Source organism: Psammomys obesus, unplaced genomic scaffold (genome assembly GCF_907164565.1).
Source record: "Psammomys obesus unplaced genomic scaffold, mPsaObe1.curated_primary_1811, whole genome shotgun sequence".
In the NCBI taxonomy this organism is placed as follows: domain Eukaryota; kingdom Metazoa; phylum Chordata; class Mammalia; order Rodentia; family Muridae; genus Psammomys; species Psammomys obesus.
In genome coordinates, this window is record NW_026585587.1 from 5281322 (window position 1) to 5297128 (window position 15807).

A 15807-nucleotide genomic window follows, 5' to 3' on the forward strand; every position below is an offset into this window, starting at 1 on the left:
ATCACAGGTGTTTACCACCGCACTTGGCTCCTTCTGGTTCTTTTAAGTATGGTTATAAAGTAACATTTTTTTATTCATTAGTTTGGTGCCAGTACTGTTTTTCTCTTAGCAGTTATACAGTAGTTATTAAGCTGTTAATTTATTCAGTAATTTTATATCTTTGGTTTTAGTTCAATGCTGAATTTAATTTTATATTAATTTTATATCACCTTTTACCATTAAGTACTATGTTCAAGATAAATAAAGAGCTGTTAAACTATTTAAATATCACAAGAAGGAGCTAGGATTTTAGATTTTCCTTGCCAGTTTTTTAAAATTATATTCATTGTTGACAGAAATTCTGAGTCATTCTAAGTTAAGTAAACATTCAGTTGATTTTCATTATTCACAGTAGTTAATATTTTACAAAGTTATGGTGAACACCAAGTTAGGTGACATTGACCATTGCTGTGTAGGCCCCTTAAAGAGTGAGGAGGGGCATATGGTTGGGGTTGGAGGGAGGAAGAAAAGGAGAAATGTAAGTATAATCTTAAAGAAACAAGGGTGTGGTTTGCCTCTGGTCACATTTTTAACAATGTTGAATGTACTTCTATTTAAATTTTCAACAATGTTGAATGTACTTTTATTCAACAGTGTTTATATGTACTTCTATTTAAAGATACTGTGCATAATCATATATACTAGTTCATTAACACTGAGCTCATGACTGTCAGCAGTTAACTCCCTAAACAGTTTATCTGACACTTGTTTGCTCTGTAAAGGCACATGATTACCATTTTCCTTTACAACATCATATGCGAGCCAGGCGTGGAATCACACGCCTATAACTCTATCACTTGGAAGAATGACGGGAAAGGATCTTGAGTTCATGGCTAGCTTGGGCTAGATAGCAGGACCGTCTTGAAATTAAAAAAAAGAGAAAAAAAGCAGTGATCAGACAGCAGTTCTTTATACATAAATACTATCATAAAAGGCACAGATGTTTAGAGTGTGCCCAGGACATCTGCTTCCACTGTGAGAAAAGAGTGTTCATGTCTAGTCTCAGCATGAGGCGCAGAGGACAGCACTCATCCCCTATGCTCTACACACTTCTTCAAGGACCTCATAAGCACTGATGATACCTGTTTTCCACTTGCAAATAAATTTAGCTTGAAAACTGTGATAAAACATGCCTATAATTTCAGCACTTTGAGGCAGACATAGGAAGATCATAAGTTTGAGGCCAGTCTGGGCTACATAGTTAAGCCTTTTCTCTATTAAAAAAAACTAGACAAATTTTCAGATACAAAATATGTAGAAAATGACTGTAATTTCACTTTTTTCCCCTTTGGTTTTTTTGAGACAGTTTCTCTGTATAACAGACCCCTGGGCTGTCCTTGGCTGGTATGGTAGACCTGCTTGCCTCTGCCTCCCAAGTGCTGGGATTAGAGAAGTGTGCCACCACTCCTGGCCGTATAATTTAATTTTTTTAAGTTAATTTAATTTTATTTTTTGTGCAATTGTAAGAAGGTGTCAGAATCCACGGAATTGAAGATAGTTGTGAGCTGCCATGTGGGTGATGCGAATTGAACTCAGGTCCTTTGGAAGAGCAGACAGTGCTCTTAACAGTGACCCATCTCTCCAGCCCCATAATTTCATTCTTAATTAGGCTTTTAACCTTTATGCTTGTTTATTAGAGTTTTGTAGTAGCAGTGCTCAGAGTCTGCATTTTATATCACCATCTCTGTCAAACTTGTCACTGTCTCTAAATTGAGTGGTTGCATATGCCCATTGACAGTTAAAATTTGTAGTCTAATCTATGGGTCATAACTATAGATTTCTTACCAGATTGGTATTCTTTTTATTTTCTCTTAGGAAACAATGCCCCCACCAACACATACTGCATTTTCTGGCCATCATCTACCATTTGTTGGTTTTACATATACTAGTAGCTGGTAAGTTTCAAAAGTCAACATAATTTGGGTAATTATGTAAGTAAGTTGAAGCTTGAAAATGGAATGTATGGTTGTAGTTATGGCATAGAGCTGGATTTAAATGTATAAAAAATAAATGATAAGCCCATTTTGTTATTCTAAGTATAATAAACTACTCAAGAACCAACTGTTTGGAGGGAGATGAGGACAAGTGACGTGAAGGTTGAACCTGATGGAAACAGGGCAGGAAACAGCACCAGGGCACTTAATGAATACTCTGCATATGTCAAGCACCAACATTTCCACCCCAGTGTCCACAGCACTCTCTACTCTCCATGTTTCTGTCCTCTGGTCCCTCCTCTCTTAGTCCCAGAGGAATCACTGCAGTCAGCTCCTGTGGGCCATGTCAGTCCCTTTGGCTATCTCTCAGCTGCTGGACTTTCTTTGTGAGTGAATGTTCACTTTGTTTTTTAACCTAAGCAGTTCAAAGTGCTGGAGCAAACAGATGTTTCTTAGCAATCAGACTAGCTTTAAACTGAGGTTCAGCAGTTCCTAGTACCATATGCAGTGTGGTACACGTATGGAGTCACCCTGGTTTGTTTTGCTCTGTATGTACTTAGGTGACCATTTCACACCTCATTCTTGCCCTTGCAATCTATGGTGACCCTCATCCTCAGCTGATGATCTTGCTTCTGCCTCCCTGAAGACTGACATCAGCTGCAGATACCAGCTGCAAGTTCCTGCTACCATTTTCTGTGTCCCTCAGACTCACACAGGCTCTTCTTTTCAAGGGTGATGCCTGGATGCTCCTTCCATCTCCTTCTGCTTGTCCTAATATGCTGTTCACTTTTATGTCACAGCTTTTCTCATTTATGTGCCATCCACTTCTTTACACCTTGCCCAGCTATCTTACCAGACACATAATTATTTCTTCCATTTTAGAATACAGAACCTTCTAGATCTTGTACCTCATACCAATTATTTCTTTGCTGCACAGCCAAATTACTTCTCTTCACTGCCCATCATTTAAATACTGTTCTTCCTTGAATCCACTCATTTCAGGTTTGTGCCCCGGCACCTCATGCAAACTGGTTAGGCAACATCACCGGTGGCTCCTGTGTTACTAAGTGGAGGGACTATTTCTTAGTTCTAGTCTTAGTTGCCTTTTCTCACCTTGGCTGCTCCACACCCAAAGCATTTATCTTTGTGTCCATTCCTCAGTCTAACCCTGAGGCCTCCTCTTCCTGATTTCTGAATATTAGAGTGTGGGGCTCAGCCATGGAACTTTGTTTCCTAATGACATGAAAGTGTGTCTCTTGTGGAGAATCCCTTGTCTTCTATTTGAGATCTGTCTTTGCTTCCTGTGGAATATTTTTATAACTTTTGTTTTCTACATCTATCAAAATTGCCCTGTAGGAAGATAAGCTAACCTATGTTCCTTGTTCATGGCCAAGTCTCTCTACTCCCTAATTCCTGTTTCTTTCTGTGTTAGCTGCAAACCAAAGTTCTTCTAAAGCCTGTACAACTGACTCAGTCGTCTTTCTGTTCCCTACTGCTCTTCCAGTTGTTGTCCATGTTGCTCTTGCATGAGCCTCCCCGACGGCCCTGGTGTCTGGATGCCCAGGCTTCTGCTCTTGGAATGGTCTTCATCCTCACACCGCCTTGGCTTTCCTTAGTTACTGTCATAAACACCGCTTTCTGTTACTCCACCTCAAGTTTTATCTTCTCCCTCTCAGCACATCTTTCCTGCTTCATATTTTCTCTTTAGAAGTTAATGCTTTCTAATGTACTGAATATTTTATGTACTCTGTCCCTGTTGGTAGAATATAAAATATTGGCATGAAATTTTGTCTGTTTAATTTTTTTAATTAAAATGCAATTACAGCATTATGCCCTGTTCTTTCCTTCTTCCGGTTACTCCTGTGCCCACTCAGCCAACTCCTCTCATGGCCTCCTTCCCATTCCCATTCATGCACACACACACACACACACACACACACACACCTATAAATACATACATACTTCTTTGAGTCCATTCAGTGTTACTTGTGTGCATATGACTTTGGGGCTGTTTAGAACTAGATAAACATTTAGGCATTTCATCTCTCAGAAAGACTGATCTTTCCTCTCTCAGCTCTCATTAGATGCTGTGGTTCTTTATCTAGGGGTGATTCACTGATGGATGTCTGTCATCTCAACTACCCTTAGTGTGCAGTCAGAAAAGCACCTCATTTTAAAGTCTTGAATTTCAGTTTCTATTAATGAATACATGCTGGTGGTTTTAACTTCACTTGTCAGATTGTTTTAAACTAATAGCCCTTCAGTAAACTTCACTTTATAATTTATGGAGTTTTAAGTTTAAAGATAATTTGGCGATATAAGTTTTCATTTAAAAATACTTCTACAAATAGGTTATGGTAATTTTTCAGAAAAAAATTTATAGTCATTTTGTGGGATTCTAGATGTTTTATTATAGATATTCAAATCTGTGTCTTACATGAAGAAGTTTAAAATTCTTTTTTTCTTCAAACTTTATTGCAATATGAACCTACATATCTTTTTCATTCAGTGTTCTTTCTGATCGGAGCTGTTTAAGAGTCACAGCCGGTCCCACCTCACTGGATCTTGATGTAAATGTCCAGAGGACTCTAGATAATAACTTAGCAACTGAAGCTTATGAAAGAAGAATTAAGCGGCTGGAACAGGAAAAGCTTGAACTTACTAGAAAACTTCAAGGTAAATATTTTGATGGTTTGTGTTCTTGGTTTTTTGTTTATTTGTTTGAATTGAACTTAGAGTGTTACAAGATGCATTATAAGGGATTGTTTTCTTTTCAGAATGAGTCTTCCATAAATAGCAGAAAAACTATTTTAGGACAAAAGGTGGTTTCATTTTTTTTTTTTTATATATGAATTGTTCTTCTTTTGCTAGTAATTGGCAAACACCTCATATAGTACTCATATTCTATATACAACTTCAAGATAAATTGATCACAGGTTATTTACTTTGTATCCCAGCCATAGCCCCCTCCCTCCCTCCCTACTTCCCTCCCTCCCTCCTAATCCTACCCTCCCTCTCACATCTCCTCCCTGCCTGTTTCCAAGTCCAGTGATAGGGGAGGTCCTCCTCCACTTCCATCTGACCCTAGCTTATCAGAATAAAATGACAGCCTACAGACTGGGAAAGGATCTTCACCAACCCTATATCTGACAGAGGGCTGATATCCAGAATATATAAACAACTAAAGAAGTTAAAAGGCAATAAATCAAGCAATCCAATTAAAAAATGGAGTACGGAGCTAAACAGAGAATTCTCTGTAGAAGAATATAGAATGGCAGAGAAACACTTAAAGAGATGCTCAGTGTCCTTAGCCATCAGGAAGATGCAAATCAAAACGACCCTGAGATTTCACCTTACACCCATCAGAATGGCTAAGATAAAAACCTCAAGTGACAACACATGCTGGAGAGGTTGTGGAGAAAAGGGAACCCTCCTCCATTGCTGGTGGGAATGTAAACTTGTGCAGCTACTTTGGAAATCAATCTGGCGCTTTCTCAGACAATTAGGAATAGCGCTTCCTCAAGATCCAGCTATACCACTCCTAGGCATATATCCAAAATATGCTCAAGTACACAAGGACATTTGCTCAACCATGTTTGTAGCAGCTTTAGTCGTAATAGCCGGAACCTGGAAACAACCCAGATCTCCATCAACGGAGGAATGGATACAGAAATTGTGGTACATCTACACAATGGAATATTACTCAGCAATTAAAAACAAGGAAATCATGAAATTTGCAGACAATGGTGGGATCTAGAAAAGATTATCCTGAGTGAGGTATCCCAGAAGCAGAAAGACACACACGGTATATACTCACTTATAAGTGGGTACTAGACCTATAAGATAGGATAAACATTCTAAAATCTGTACACCTAAAGAAAGTAAACAAGAAAGAGGCCCCGGGGTAAGATGATCAATCCTCACTTAGAAAGGCAAATGGGATGGACATTGGAAGTAGGAGAAAACAAGTAACAGGACAGGGCCTATGAAAGACTCTACCTAGCAATGTATCAAAGCAGATGCTGAGACTCATAACCAAACCTTCGGCAGAGTGCAGGGAATCATATGAAAGAAGGGGGTTAGTGTGACCTGAAGAGGTCAGGAGCTCCACAAGGACAAAATATATCAGGGCACAGGGGTCTTTTATGAGACTGTTTCTCCAACCAAGGACCATATATAGATATAACCTAGAACCCCTGTTCAGATGTAGCCCATAGTAGCTCAGTATCCAAGTGGGTACCCTAGTAAGGGGAACAGGGACTATTTCTGACATGAACTCGATGGCTGGCTCTTTGACCTTCTCCTCCCTCCCCCCGCCATGGAGGAGCAGCCTAGCTAGGGCACAGAGGAGGACATTGCAGCCAGTCCTGAAGATACCTGATAAGCTAGGGTCAGATGGAAGGGGAGGAGGACCTCTCCTATCAGTGGACTTGGAAAGGGACAGGGAGTTGATGAGGGAGGGAGGGTGGAATTGGGAGGGGATAAGGGAGGGGGTTACGGCTGGGATACAAAGTAAATAACCTGTGATTAATAGAAAAAAATAAAAATTATTTTTAAAAAATTAAAAAAGAGAAGATTTTACAAATCTAAAAAATAAATTGATCTGTATTTTATCAAATGTTTTAACTAAATTGTTAAGCCAAAGTCACCTGTAGATAGATCTTTAATTTCCTCTATAAAACCCAGAAGGTCTTCATGTCTACACTGTGTGTGTATATATATGTACATCTAAACTTTTCTTCATGTCTTAGTTCTTCACACATTATCTGAAGGGTGATTTTCTTTTAGTCTCAAGATGATGGTCTTAATTAGGGAAAAAAAAACAACATGAAAGATTGAGTAATTAATTCTTTGTCATAGTTGATGAACAGTGCTTCAAACCCCAAACCTCATATATTAGAAAGTCCCTTCATTCGAGTCTATTTGGGTATCTTGTTTACAAGATTTAAATATTCTCAATGGAACTGTATGCTTTAATGTATTCTTAAGTGTTTTCAATGAGTTTTGACCTGTGGAACTGTTTTAAAAAACTGTGACGAGATATGTTGACATTTGTTTTAAAAAAAATTAAATCTCTGGTTTTAATTCTTTAATTTTTTCTTTTCAGAGTCAACACAGACTGTCCAAGCTTTGCAGTATTCAACTGTTGATGGTCCACTAACAGCAAGCAAAGATTTGGAAATTAAAAGCTTGAAAGAAGAGATTGAAAAACTAAGAAAACAAGTAACAGGTAACTTTTTGAGGTTCATCATTAATTTAGTAGATTTTAAGAAATGGTTTTATTCACACATCACTGTTGAGTCCTGTTGATGTTGTGAGTTATATGACACTGAGGAAAAGGCAAATAAAAATCCATGCTGATTTCATGGGGTTCATACTTTGATCTGGAAAATAAGTATGTAGGCCACTATTGCCACACAGATGAAAGAGCTTTGGGAAAGTAGATCAAGGGTGGTACATAGAGAATACATCGAAGGCACACCCACCTAGAGAGAATAAAGATGACTAACAGACCTACTTTAGCGATAGAATTTGGCTGGAAAATGGTGTATATGACTGGGAGGTAGATGTAAAGTTTGAAGAAGAGGGTTGCTGCAGACAAGAGAACAGCACACATACAAATAAATCATGAATTGAGGGCTATAAATTTGTCATTGATTTTTTTTTTTACTGTACCCTCTAAAATTTCAGTATGTTGTATTTTCTTTTTTGCTCAAATGTTTTACATTTTTTTAGTTTGACTCTAATTGAGAAAGTGCTTTGTGTTTGAAGAATTAACTACTCTATTTTTCTCATCAGTTTTGTAATACCACCTGATGACTTCAGTTCTCTTAGAGTCCTTAGGGTTTGTTTTTATGCCTAAGATACAGTTTTCTTAACTTATGTTCCCTAGCCACTTGTGATGAATGTGTATTCCTGCTATTCTAGATAGTTTGTTTTATAAATACTGATTAGATCCTGTTGTTGAAGAATGTTTTTGAGGTTTTCTATAGTGTTGTTGGTTTTCTGTGTAGTTATGGTATTCATTCTTAGACAGACATGATTTCTTTCCTGTTGAGCAGGCTTTAAATCTACTTAGACAGCTGTTGGCTCCTGCCAAGGTGTGAGTGCCACTATTGCATCCTCTAGGAATGTCTTGCTTACCCGTCATTGTTGTGTTCATGTGCACACTGAGATCTCTTTAATTGTTAGATGGAGCAAAAGTAAAGTCCTAGTTTGTTCTCCACTAACCCTGGGAATCTCGTAATCCTTACCAGTTTTGTATGTGTGCGTTGTTTGTTTGCTTGCTTGTTTGTTTTGAGAACTCCACCTTTGTGGGTGTGCTTTGGCGTCTCATTTTAGCCTCAGGTTGAAAGTGCAGATTCATCTCCCATGGTTGACAGGGGTCAGCATGGGGATAAAGAGGTATCAGAGATCTGCCTACCCCTGCCTCCTAAATGCTGGGATTGAAAGTGTGTACCACCATGTTATGTGAGTTTCTGTGATGTTTAAATCAAATATAGTAGTTTTCTAAGAGCTTTTTGTTTTATTTTACTGTTGTTTTTTCTTTTTTTAAAAATTTCATTAATTACACTTTATTCACTTTGTATCCCTCCATAAATCCCTCCCTCTTCCCCTCCCAATCCCACTTTCCCTTTCCCTTCTCCGCCCATGCCCCTCCCCAAGTCCACTGATAGGGGAGGTCCTCCTCTCCTTCCTTCTGATCTTAGTCTATCAGATCTCATCAGGAGTGGCTGCATTGTCTTCCTCTGTGGCCTGGTAAGGCTGCTCCCCCCTCAGGGGGAGGTGATCAAAGAGCAGGCCAGTCAGTTCATGTCAGAGGCAGTCCCTCTTCCCATTACTATGTAACCTACTTGGAGACTGAACTGCCATGGGCTACATCTGTGCAGGGGTTCTAGGTTATCTACATGCATGGTACTTGGTTGGAGTATGAGTCTCTGGAAAGACCCCTGAGCTCAAGTTTTTTGGTTTTGTTGCTCTCCTTGTGGAGCTCCTGTCCTCTCCAGATCTTACTATTTCCCACTTCTTTCATAAGATTCCATGCACTCAGCCCAACAGTTGGCCGTAAGTCTCAACATCTGCTTTGATAGTCTGCAGGGCAGAGCTTTTCAGAGGCCCTCTGTGAGAGGCTCCTAACTTGTTTCCTATTTTCTTCTTCTTCTGATGTCCATCCGCTTTGCCTTTCACGATGGGGATTGAGCATTTTAGTCAGAGTCCTCCCTCTTGATTGGTTTCTTTAGGTGTACAGATTTTAGTAGGTTTATCCTATAATATATGTCTATATGAGTGAGTATATACTGTATGTGTCTTTATGCTTCTGGGATAGCTCACTCAGGATGATCCTATCCAGTTCCCACTGGATAGGATTTACCTGCAAATTTCATGATTTCCTTCTTTTTCATTGCTGAGTAATATTCCATTGTGTAGATGTACCACTGTTGTTAATGGTGCAGGGTTTTGGAGAATGACAGAACCTATCATGGCCTGCTTAACAGGAGGGGTGCAAAGACCTAAGTTATCAGATACTTATAGTCATCAAAGACCAACCTTGGGCAGTGACTCCCAAGTTTGTTGTTTCATACCAATGGAAATTAAATATAGATCCTTCTTGGGCATAAAAAATGTTTTGTTCATGCTTGTCCACACACAAGTATAGTTAAAGCCTGCCTCTATTCATATCTGATTCTGGCTTAGTTGCTGATACTGACTCATTGCTGACTGTTAAGTTATTTGGCCACCAGCTACTGTTGGACCTTGCAGGTATCTTACCAGCTGTTCATTATATGATGTCCTTTGTTCCCAGAGCCACTGAAAAGGAGCTGGAGTGTTCTTGATTAGCTTTTATCTCTATGAGAGAGTCTGGGGTCTCTTTTCTGAAATAAGTCAGATACTTTAGAAGCCATTGTTTCTTAATACTTGGCCTATTATAGATTATTTGTGTTAGATACAGTGTATTAAAAGCAAGAAAATGAAATAAACAATATTGCCCAGCATGTTTTTCCCAAAGGAAAAAGGTCTCGTAGAGATTAGGTAGCTAGACTGTCATCATGGGCCTTACTTCCTCAAGCCTGTTTGGCTCTAATCAGGTCTTCTTGGCCATCTCATACAAAGCTTCACACCCTTTAACTCATTTTAGTGCTCTAGACTTTGTGCTTTTAACAATTTATCTTCCTTTTAAATCCAGCTGCTGTTCTTACTGAAATATATAAAAGTAACTTGTAGTTACTCTCCTAAAGGTGCTCTCTTCTCCTTCCTCACTAATAGAATATACGACAGCCCTTTCTTGGTCCTTTGTCTGGGAAGACCAAGATTTGGGGTGATAGGGGCCTTTTTCCCCCCTTTTACTTGTTGGCTTTTCTGGGTTGCCATCTTTTTTGAAAAATTTTTTTCAGCGTTTATTCAATTATATATCCTTATTGAAGCCCTCTTCCCTCAAGTCTTCCAGATCCCACCCTCCCTACCTCTTCCCCCCCCCATCCCCTTCCTCTAGTCCACTGAAATGGGGAGTTCTAGTCCTTTGCCATCTTCCCATAGCTTAAGTCGCATGAGGACTACTTGGGTCCTTTTCCTCTGTGGCCTCTCAAGGCCACACTGCCAGGGGCAAGTGATCAAAAAGCAGGCAACCGAGTTCATGACAGAGGCAGCCCCTGCTCTCCTTACTCAGGAACCTACATGGAGACTGAGCTGCCAATAGGCTACATCTGAGCAAGGGTCCTCTCCACGCATGGTCCTTGGTTGGTGCATCAGTCTCTTCAGGACCCCTGGGCTCAGAGGTTTTAATTTTGTTGGTCTCCTTATGGGACAGGTCCATTTCTGGGATACATGAAAAGAAAACGTTGGAGCTCACACTTTTATTCCTCAGGTCCCAATGTTCCAAATTGTCTTACCACATTTCATCATTTCTTACTTATTCATTGATCATTTATTCATTTTAAATATGATGTCTAGGGTTTTTATTTTCTCTTAATGGAACTATGTAGATTATCTTTTGCCAAAAACAGAAGTCACTGGAGTCAGCTTTTTCAGATAGGGATCTGTTTATGTTGCAGCTTTAATAAACACGCTGCAGTGTTTTCAGGATAAAGTAAGAATTTCTCAATGCTGATTGAAGTCCTTCATTTCCATGCATGTGTTTGTCTCCATTGCTTCATTTCTAGTAACTACTTTCTTTATTATGCCCTGATCCTACCCATATCAAATTAGTTTTAGATCCCATTAGTGCTTATCCTTCATATACATGAGTCCCTGGCCATCTATTTTATTTTTCTCCTTTCAAACTTCTATTTTAGTTTTCCCCATTTCACTTGTTTACCTGTCAACCATCTTTTTGTCTTCTGCCTGTCTGTCTGCATATGCTTGTTCATTTGTTGCAAACATTTTGTAACCCCCTACTCATCCATAACATGTTTTATTATTAACATATTTGTGTCTGTACATTGTCTTTCTTTACCTTACCATAAAAGCACAAGCTCTTTGAAAACAGGAGCTATGAATTGATCTATGTTTTTTATTTTATTCACTAGTATGTTCCACATACCTGTAGAATTAGACTGGGCTCATTAAAAGCCCAAATCAGTATTTGTTGATGAATAAGTGAAATGTCACTTTAAAACCATCTCTACCATTTCCTAAAATTTCTGTTTATTGTGTTAGCTCAGGAAAATCTAACCAACTTCCATTTTTGACATAGCGTGGAGAACGTCACCCTGTCTGGGGAAATTTGTTACTACTAGTTCCTTCTTTCGCTCTTTTCCCACTGCCTTCCTGCATCTAACACTTGTCAGGCTGCTCGTGACTCATACTTTAAGATCCTTTTCCAGTGCTGGAATAAACTTAGCAAATTCGGTAAAAACACTGTTAAGAGAAAGAGTTCTCTTGCTTTGGAAGTGTTCTTACCTTACGAGGTTTCTTGTGTTGGATATATGATAGTCTCTTCTGTATTCTTTCATTTCTCCAATACCTGTCGTCTGTTCTTCCTTCATTCCTTCATCATCTTTTTAAAAATTATGGTAAAATATATTGATCAAAATTTACCATTTTAACAGTTTTAATACTTCACTGAGTAGTATTAACCACTTTCACATCTTGTACAAATGTCATCACTATCTTTTTCATCATCTCAAAATGGAACAAAAATGAAATAATAACTTTTTCTAGTTCCTCAATCTTCTACTTTCTGCTTCCATAAATTTTACTTTTCCAGTAACTTCATATAATAGAAGTACATGTATTCGTTGTTTTCTGTTTGGCTTGTTTCATGTAGTGTAGGGTTCCTAAGTATCATCCATGTTATAGGATGCATTAGAAATCTCTAAAAGCTGAGTAATGTTCCATTATATTCATATAATAGATTTTGCTTTTGCCTTCATCTGTTGTTGGACACATGGGTTACTTTTACCCTGTGGATATGAGTAATAATGCAGTTATGAACACATACAGTGTTCTAGTAGGTTCTTATTTTTACTGCTTTTGGATATATACATTGTAGTGAAATTGTGTATTATATATTGTTTAATTTTTTTTCAAAGGAATCAAATATACTATTTCCCATAGCAGTTATACAGTTGCTTATTTTCACTGTTAACATGTAGCCAGCATTTGCTACTTTGTGGGTTCTTTCTTCCACCCTTCTCCACCCCTTTTCTTCTCCCCTTTCAACCCTCTGACACTAGATCTGAGAGAAAAAAGGATAGAGAGGAAAGAAGAGAGATCCCTGAATAACGTCAGGGATGGGGAAAGGTGACTTTTCCGTTAGACTACTTCCTGCTGATTAGGGGCATTGAGCTCTGTGGGGCAAGTTGGATCTTTGCCATCAAGATATCTGATTTTTTTTTTCTTGTTGTTTCTTCTCTATACACGACTACTTAACAAACTGCAATCAACAACAACAACAAGCAACCAACCAACCAACTAGCCCACAACCCACCTACCGGGGCTCTAGCATATTGTATGCTTCTGAAAAGTCCTCAGAATTCCGAGTGTCACACAATCACAGAAGCTACCTGCAGCTGGCAAAATCATGCCTCTGTTAGAGCTTGAGGCACATCGTTGTCAGCTGCTATGATAAAAAATTCTATATTACCATGCATGTATTTTTTTAACTGGAAAATTCACTTTATTTTAATTAAATCACACATAAAACACCATACAACTAGTTTAAGGAAACTGCTTCAGCAGTCCCAATTTCTGTCCGTCTCAGTAAACTCAACTTAGGCACTTAGACCAGCCATTGCGCTTAGGGCTGTACTCTTTCCCTGTCAGTTGCACTTCTGTTTACTTTCCACCACACACAAAAAAGGCAAAACTTTTTCAGGGTGGACATTCCATATTTGGGGTTGCATTGTTATTCAGACATAAATTGTTTGCTTGGGTCCTAGGAACTATATCGGGCACTGGAGGCATGGCAATAACAATGAAAATAAAGCTGTACTGCATTAACTGTTAGACTGAAGCTAGTTGAAATACTTTTGCATTAAAGCTAGAGGGAAAATGCAAGGCCCCTCAAGACCTGCTTGACTCTGAAGAAGAGTATCAAAAACCTCCCTCCAGTTTTCTCATGTAAGACACCTACCAACTAACATCAGACTCCATGTTACTGTCTTCTTCTAATTTCTAGAAAAATTAGAATAAAGTTAGTGATTTCTAGGCTTTTGCTAGTATCTGCTTTTTTCACTACAATTTTAATTCTTAGAAGGCTGAGCCAACACTTATTTTTCTACTAAATTTCTAGTGTCTATATTAGCTTCTGGTACCATATAACAGATAGTAAATATACATTTGTTGAGTGTCTACAGGTAAAAAGAATTTTATACCCTTTTTGATACTTTTATATGAAATATAAAGAGTATTTTGTTTTCTAAGTGAAATTTTATTATGTGTAATATACTTTTGAAATTCCTGTTATTGGGTGTCAAACCTGTACACTCCATCTCTGCTAATGTAGAACCAGCCCTGGTGGCTGGCTACTCAGGTAATGTGCCAACAGTGATGAAAGAAACTCACCTGTGTTGGTCAGTGCTATTGCGGAACCTAGAATGAAGAGAAATACTGCTGGATGTGGTTTGCCATTTTCAAAACAGCTTGATCATCTTCGTGACCCTCTAGTGGAATTTACATCTTTTCCCCAGATACTGTGTCTTCATTATTTTCTTCCCTTGTAGAATGAAGACTTTTATTCCCCATGTTTTGATAAGACACTGAAAATATTAAAAGACTGGTTGTTTACTAAGGTAGATGTGAGTTCTGTAATAAGTTATTTTAAAAGATAAGTAAAAAAATAAAAATAAAATAAAAAATAAAGATAAGTAAATATGTGGAGATCAGCCAAATAAGTTGGCAAATGGATTTTTACAATAAGAGAAAACCACTCTCCAAAACCAGAACTTTTTTATCTTGCTTGTAAATAAACGTTAGTTTTTGTGGAGTTGGGAGATTTATTTCTAGCGAAGCAGGAGGCTACCCCAGTGTTTCATTTCTTATACTTTTACATGTTTAGCATGTCGTTAGCATTCACAAGTTCACAGACTTGTAACTATCTTAAAGCAGACCCTTTCTTCATAGAGGAGTATACATGACCACTGTCGCATATGAAGACCCAATATCCTGAATTACTAGCATCTTAGAATACAGTAGTGGTTCTCAACCCTTTTGGGGACAAATGACTCTTCCATAGGGGTCACCTAAGATCATCAGAAAACACAGATATTTACATCATGATTCATAACAGTGGCAAAATTACAATTATGAAGTAGCAATAATATTATGGTTGTGGGGGTCACCACAGCATGAGGAAGGGCTGTAGCATTAGGAAGGTTGACAACCACTGCTCTAAGAAGTTATATTCAGGTTTTCATGTGTAGATACAAGTATTCATTTTTCTTCGTTAATGCCTGAGTAAGATCATTAGTCAGTGTGCTCAGTGTATGGGATTCTGAGCATGATCGCTCTAATCAGCATGAGGATAATTGAAATCTTTTGCTTGTATGAGGAAGGATAACCATTATTCTGTCTCAGGCTTCTGAATTTTGTACCACCACATCTAGCTTGATAATTGATACACTAATAATATTGAATCTCCCAATCCATAAACATGGTATGATTTTCTCCTTCTTTAAATCCTTGACTGTTGTTATAGATGCACATATTTTTCTTTTCTCATTTAATTTATCAATCATGGTTTGTCTTGTGATTGTTATATATCACTACTTTTATCAGTATGTAAAGTTGTTGGCATACTTTAAAAACACTTTTATTTACATTTCTTTTATTTTTTTCTCCCTACTCCACCCCAATCCTTTCCAACACTCCCAACACTGGGTAGGAGAAAGGGTTAGTGGGAAAGGGGCACAGTTCTTTCTTAGCTGCTTCCTGCTGGTTAGGGTCATCAGATTCCTTGGTTTCAGGAGATCTGGTGACCCACATGGGTCATGTATTTGAACATGGCTTCTTTTCCTTTTGTTGCATTCTGCACTTTGGAAAAACCAGTTCTCTTTGTATTAGCTGTTGTTGTCTTCTTCAGAGCTTTTTGAGGTTGTTTTAATGTTTCTTGCTTTCCTTTAGCTACTTCACTGTTGTCTACACCAGGGACCACTCTTTAGCCATGAATACTTGTTTCTAATGTTTTAATTAGATGCTTTGTTCCTTAAATTGTTACATTAGTTCTTTATTCTCCATTCCACTATATTCTTTAAAATGTCATTTTATGGATACACATATTTAACTCTAAGTAATTACAGAAATTTTCATTGATTTAGTTACATTATATTTTTGCCTTAGGTTGCCTTCTTTGTGTGTGTGTGTGTGTGTGTGTGTGTGTGTGTGTGTGTGTGTGTGT

General features: G+C 38.2%; 1 protein-coding gene across 7 annotated transcripts in view; it reads left to right on the forward strand.

Moving 5' to 3' along the window:
* Window positions 1–15807, forward strand: part of Cdc42bpa (CDC42 binding protein kinase alpha) — a 217125-nt gene that overhangs the window by 123633 nt on the left and 77685 nt on the right. For all 7 annotated transcript variants that reach the window (XM_055608986.1, XM_055609009.1, XM_055609024.1 and 4 more), the window contains 3 exons: window positions 1855–1934; window positions 4483–4649; window positions 7081–7203. In XM_055608986.1, the coding sequence (XP_055464961.1) occupies window positions 1855–1934; window positions 4483–4649; window positions 7081–7203 (370 nt within the window). The remainder of the gene's footprint in view (window positions 1–1854; window positions 1935–4482; window positions 4650–7080; window positions 7204–15807) is intronic.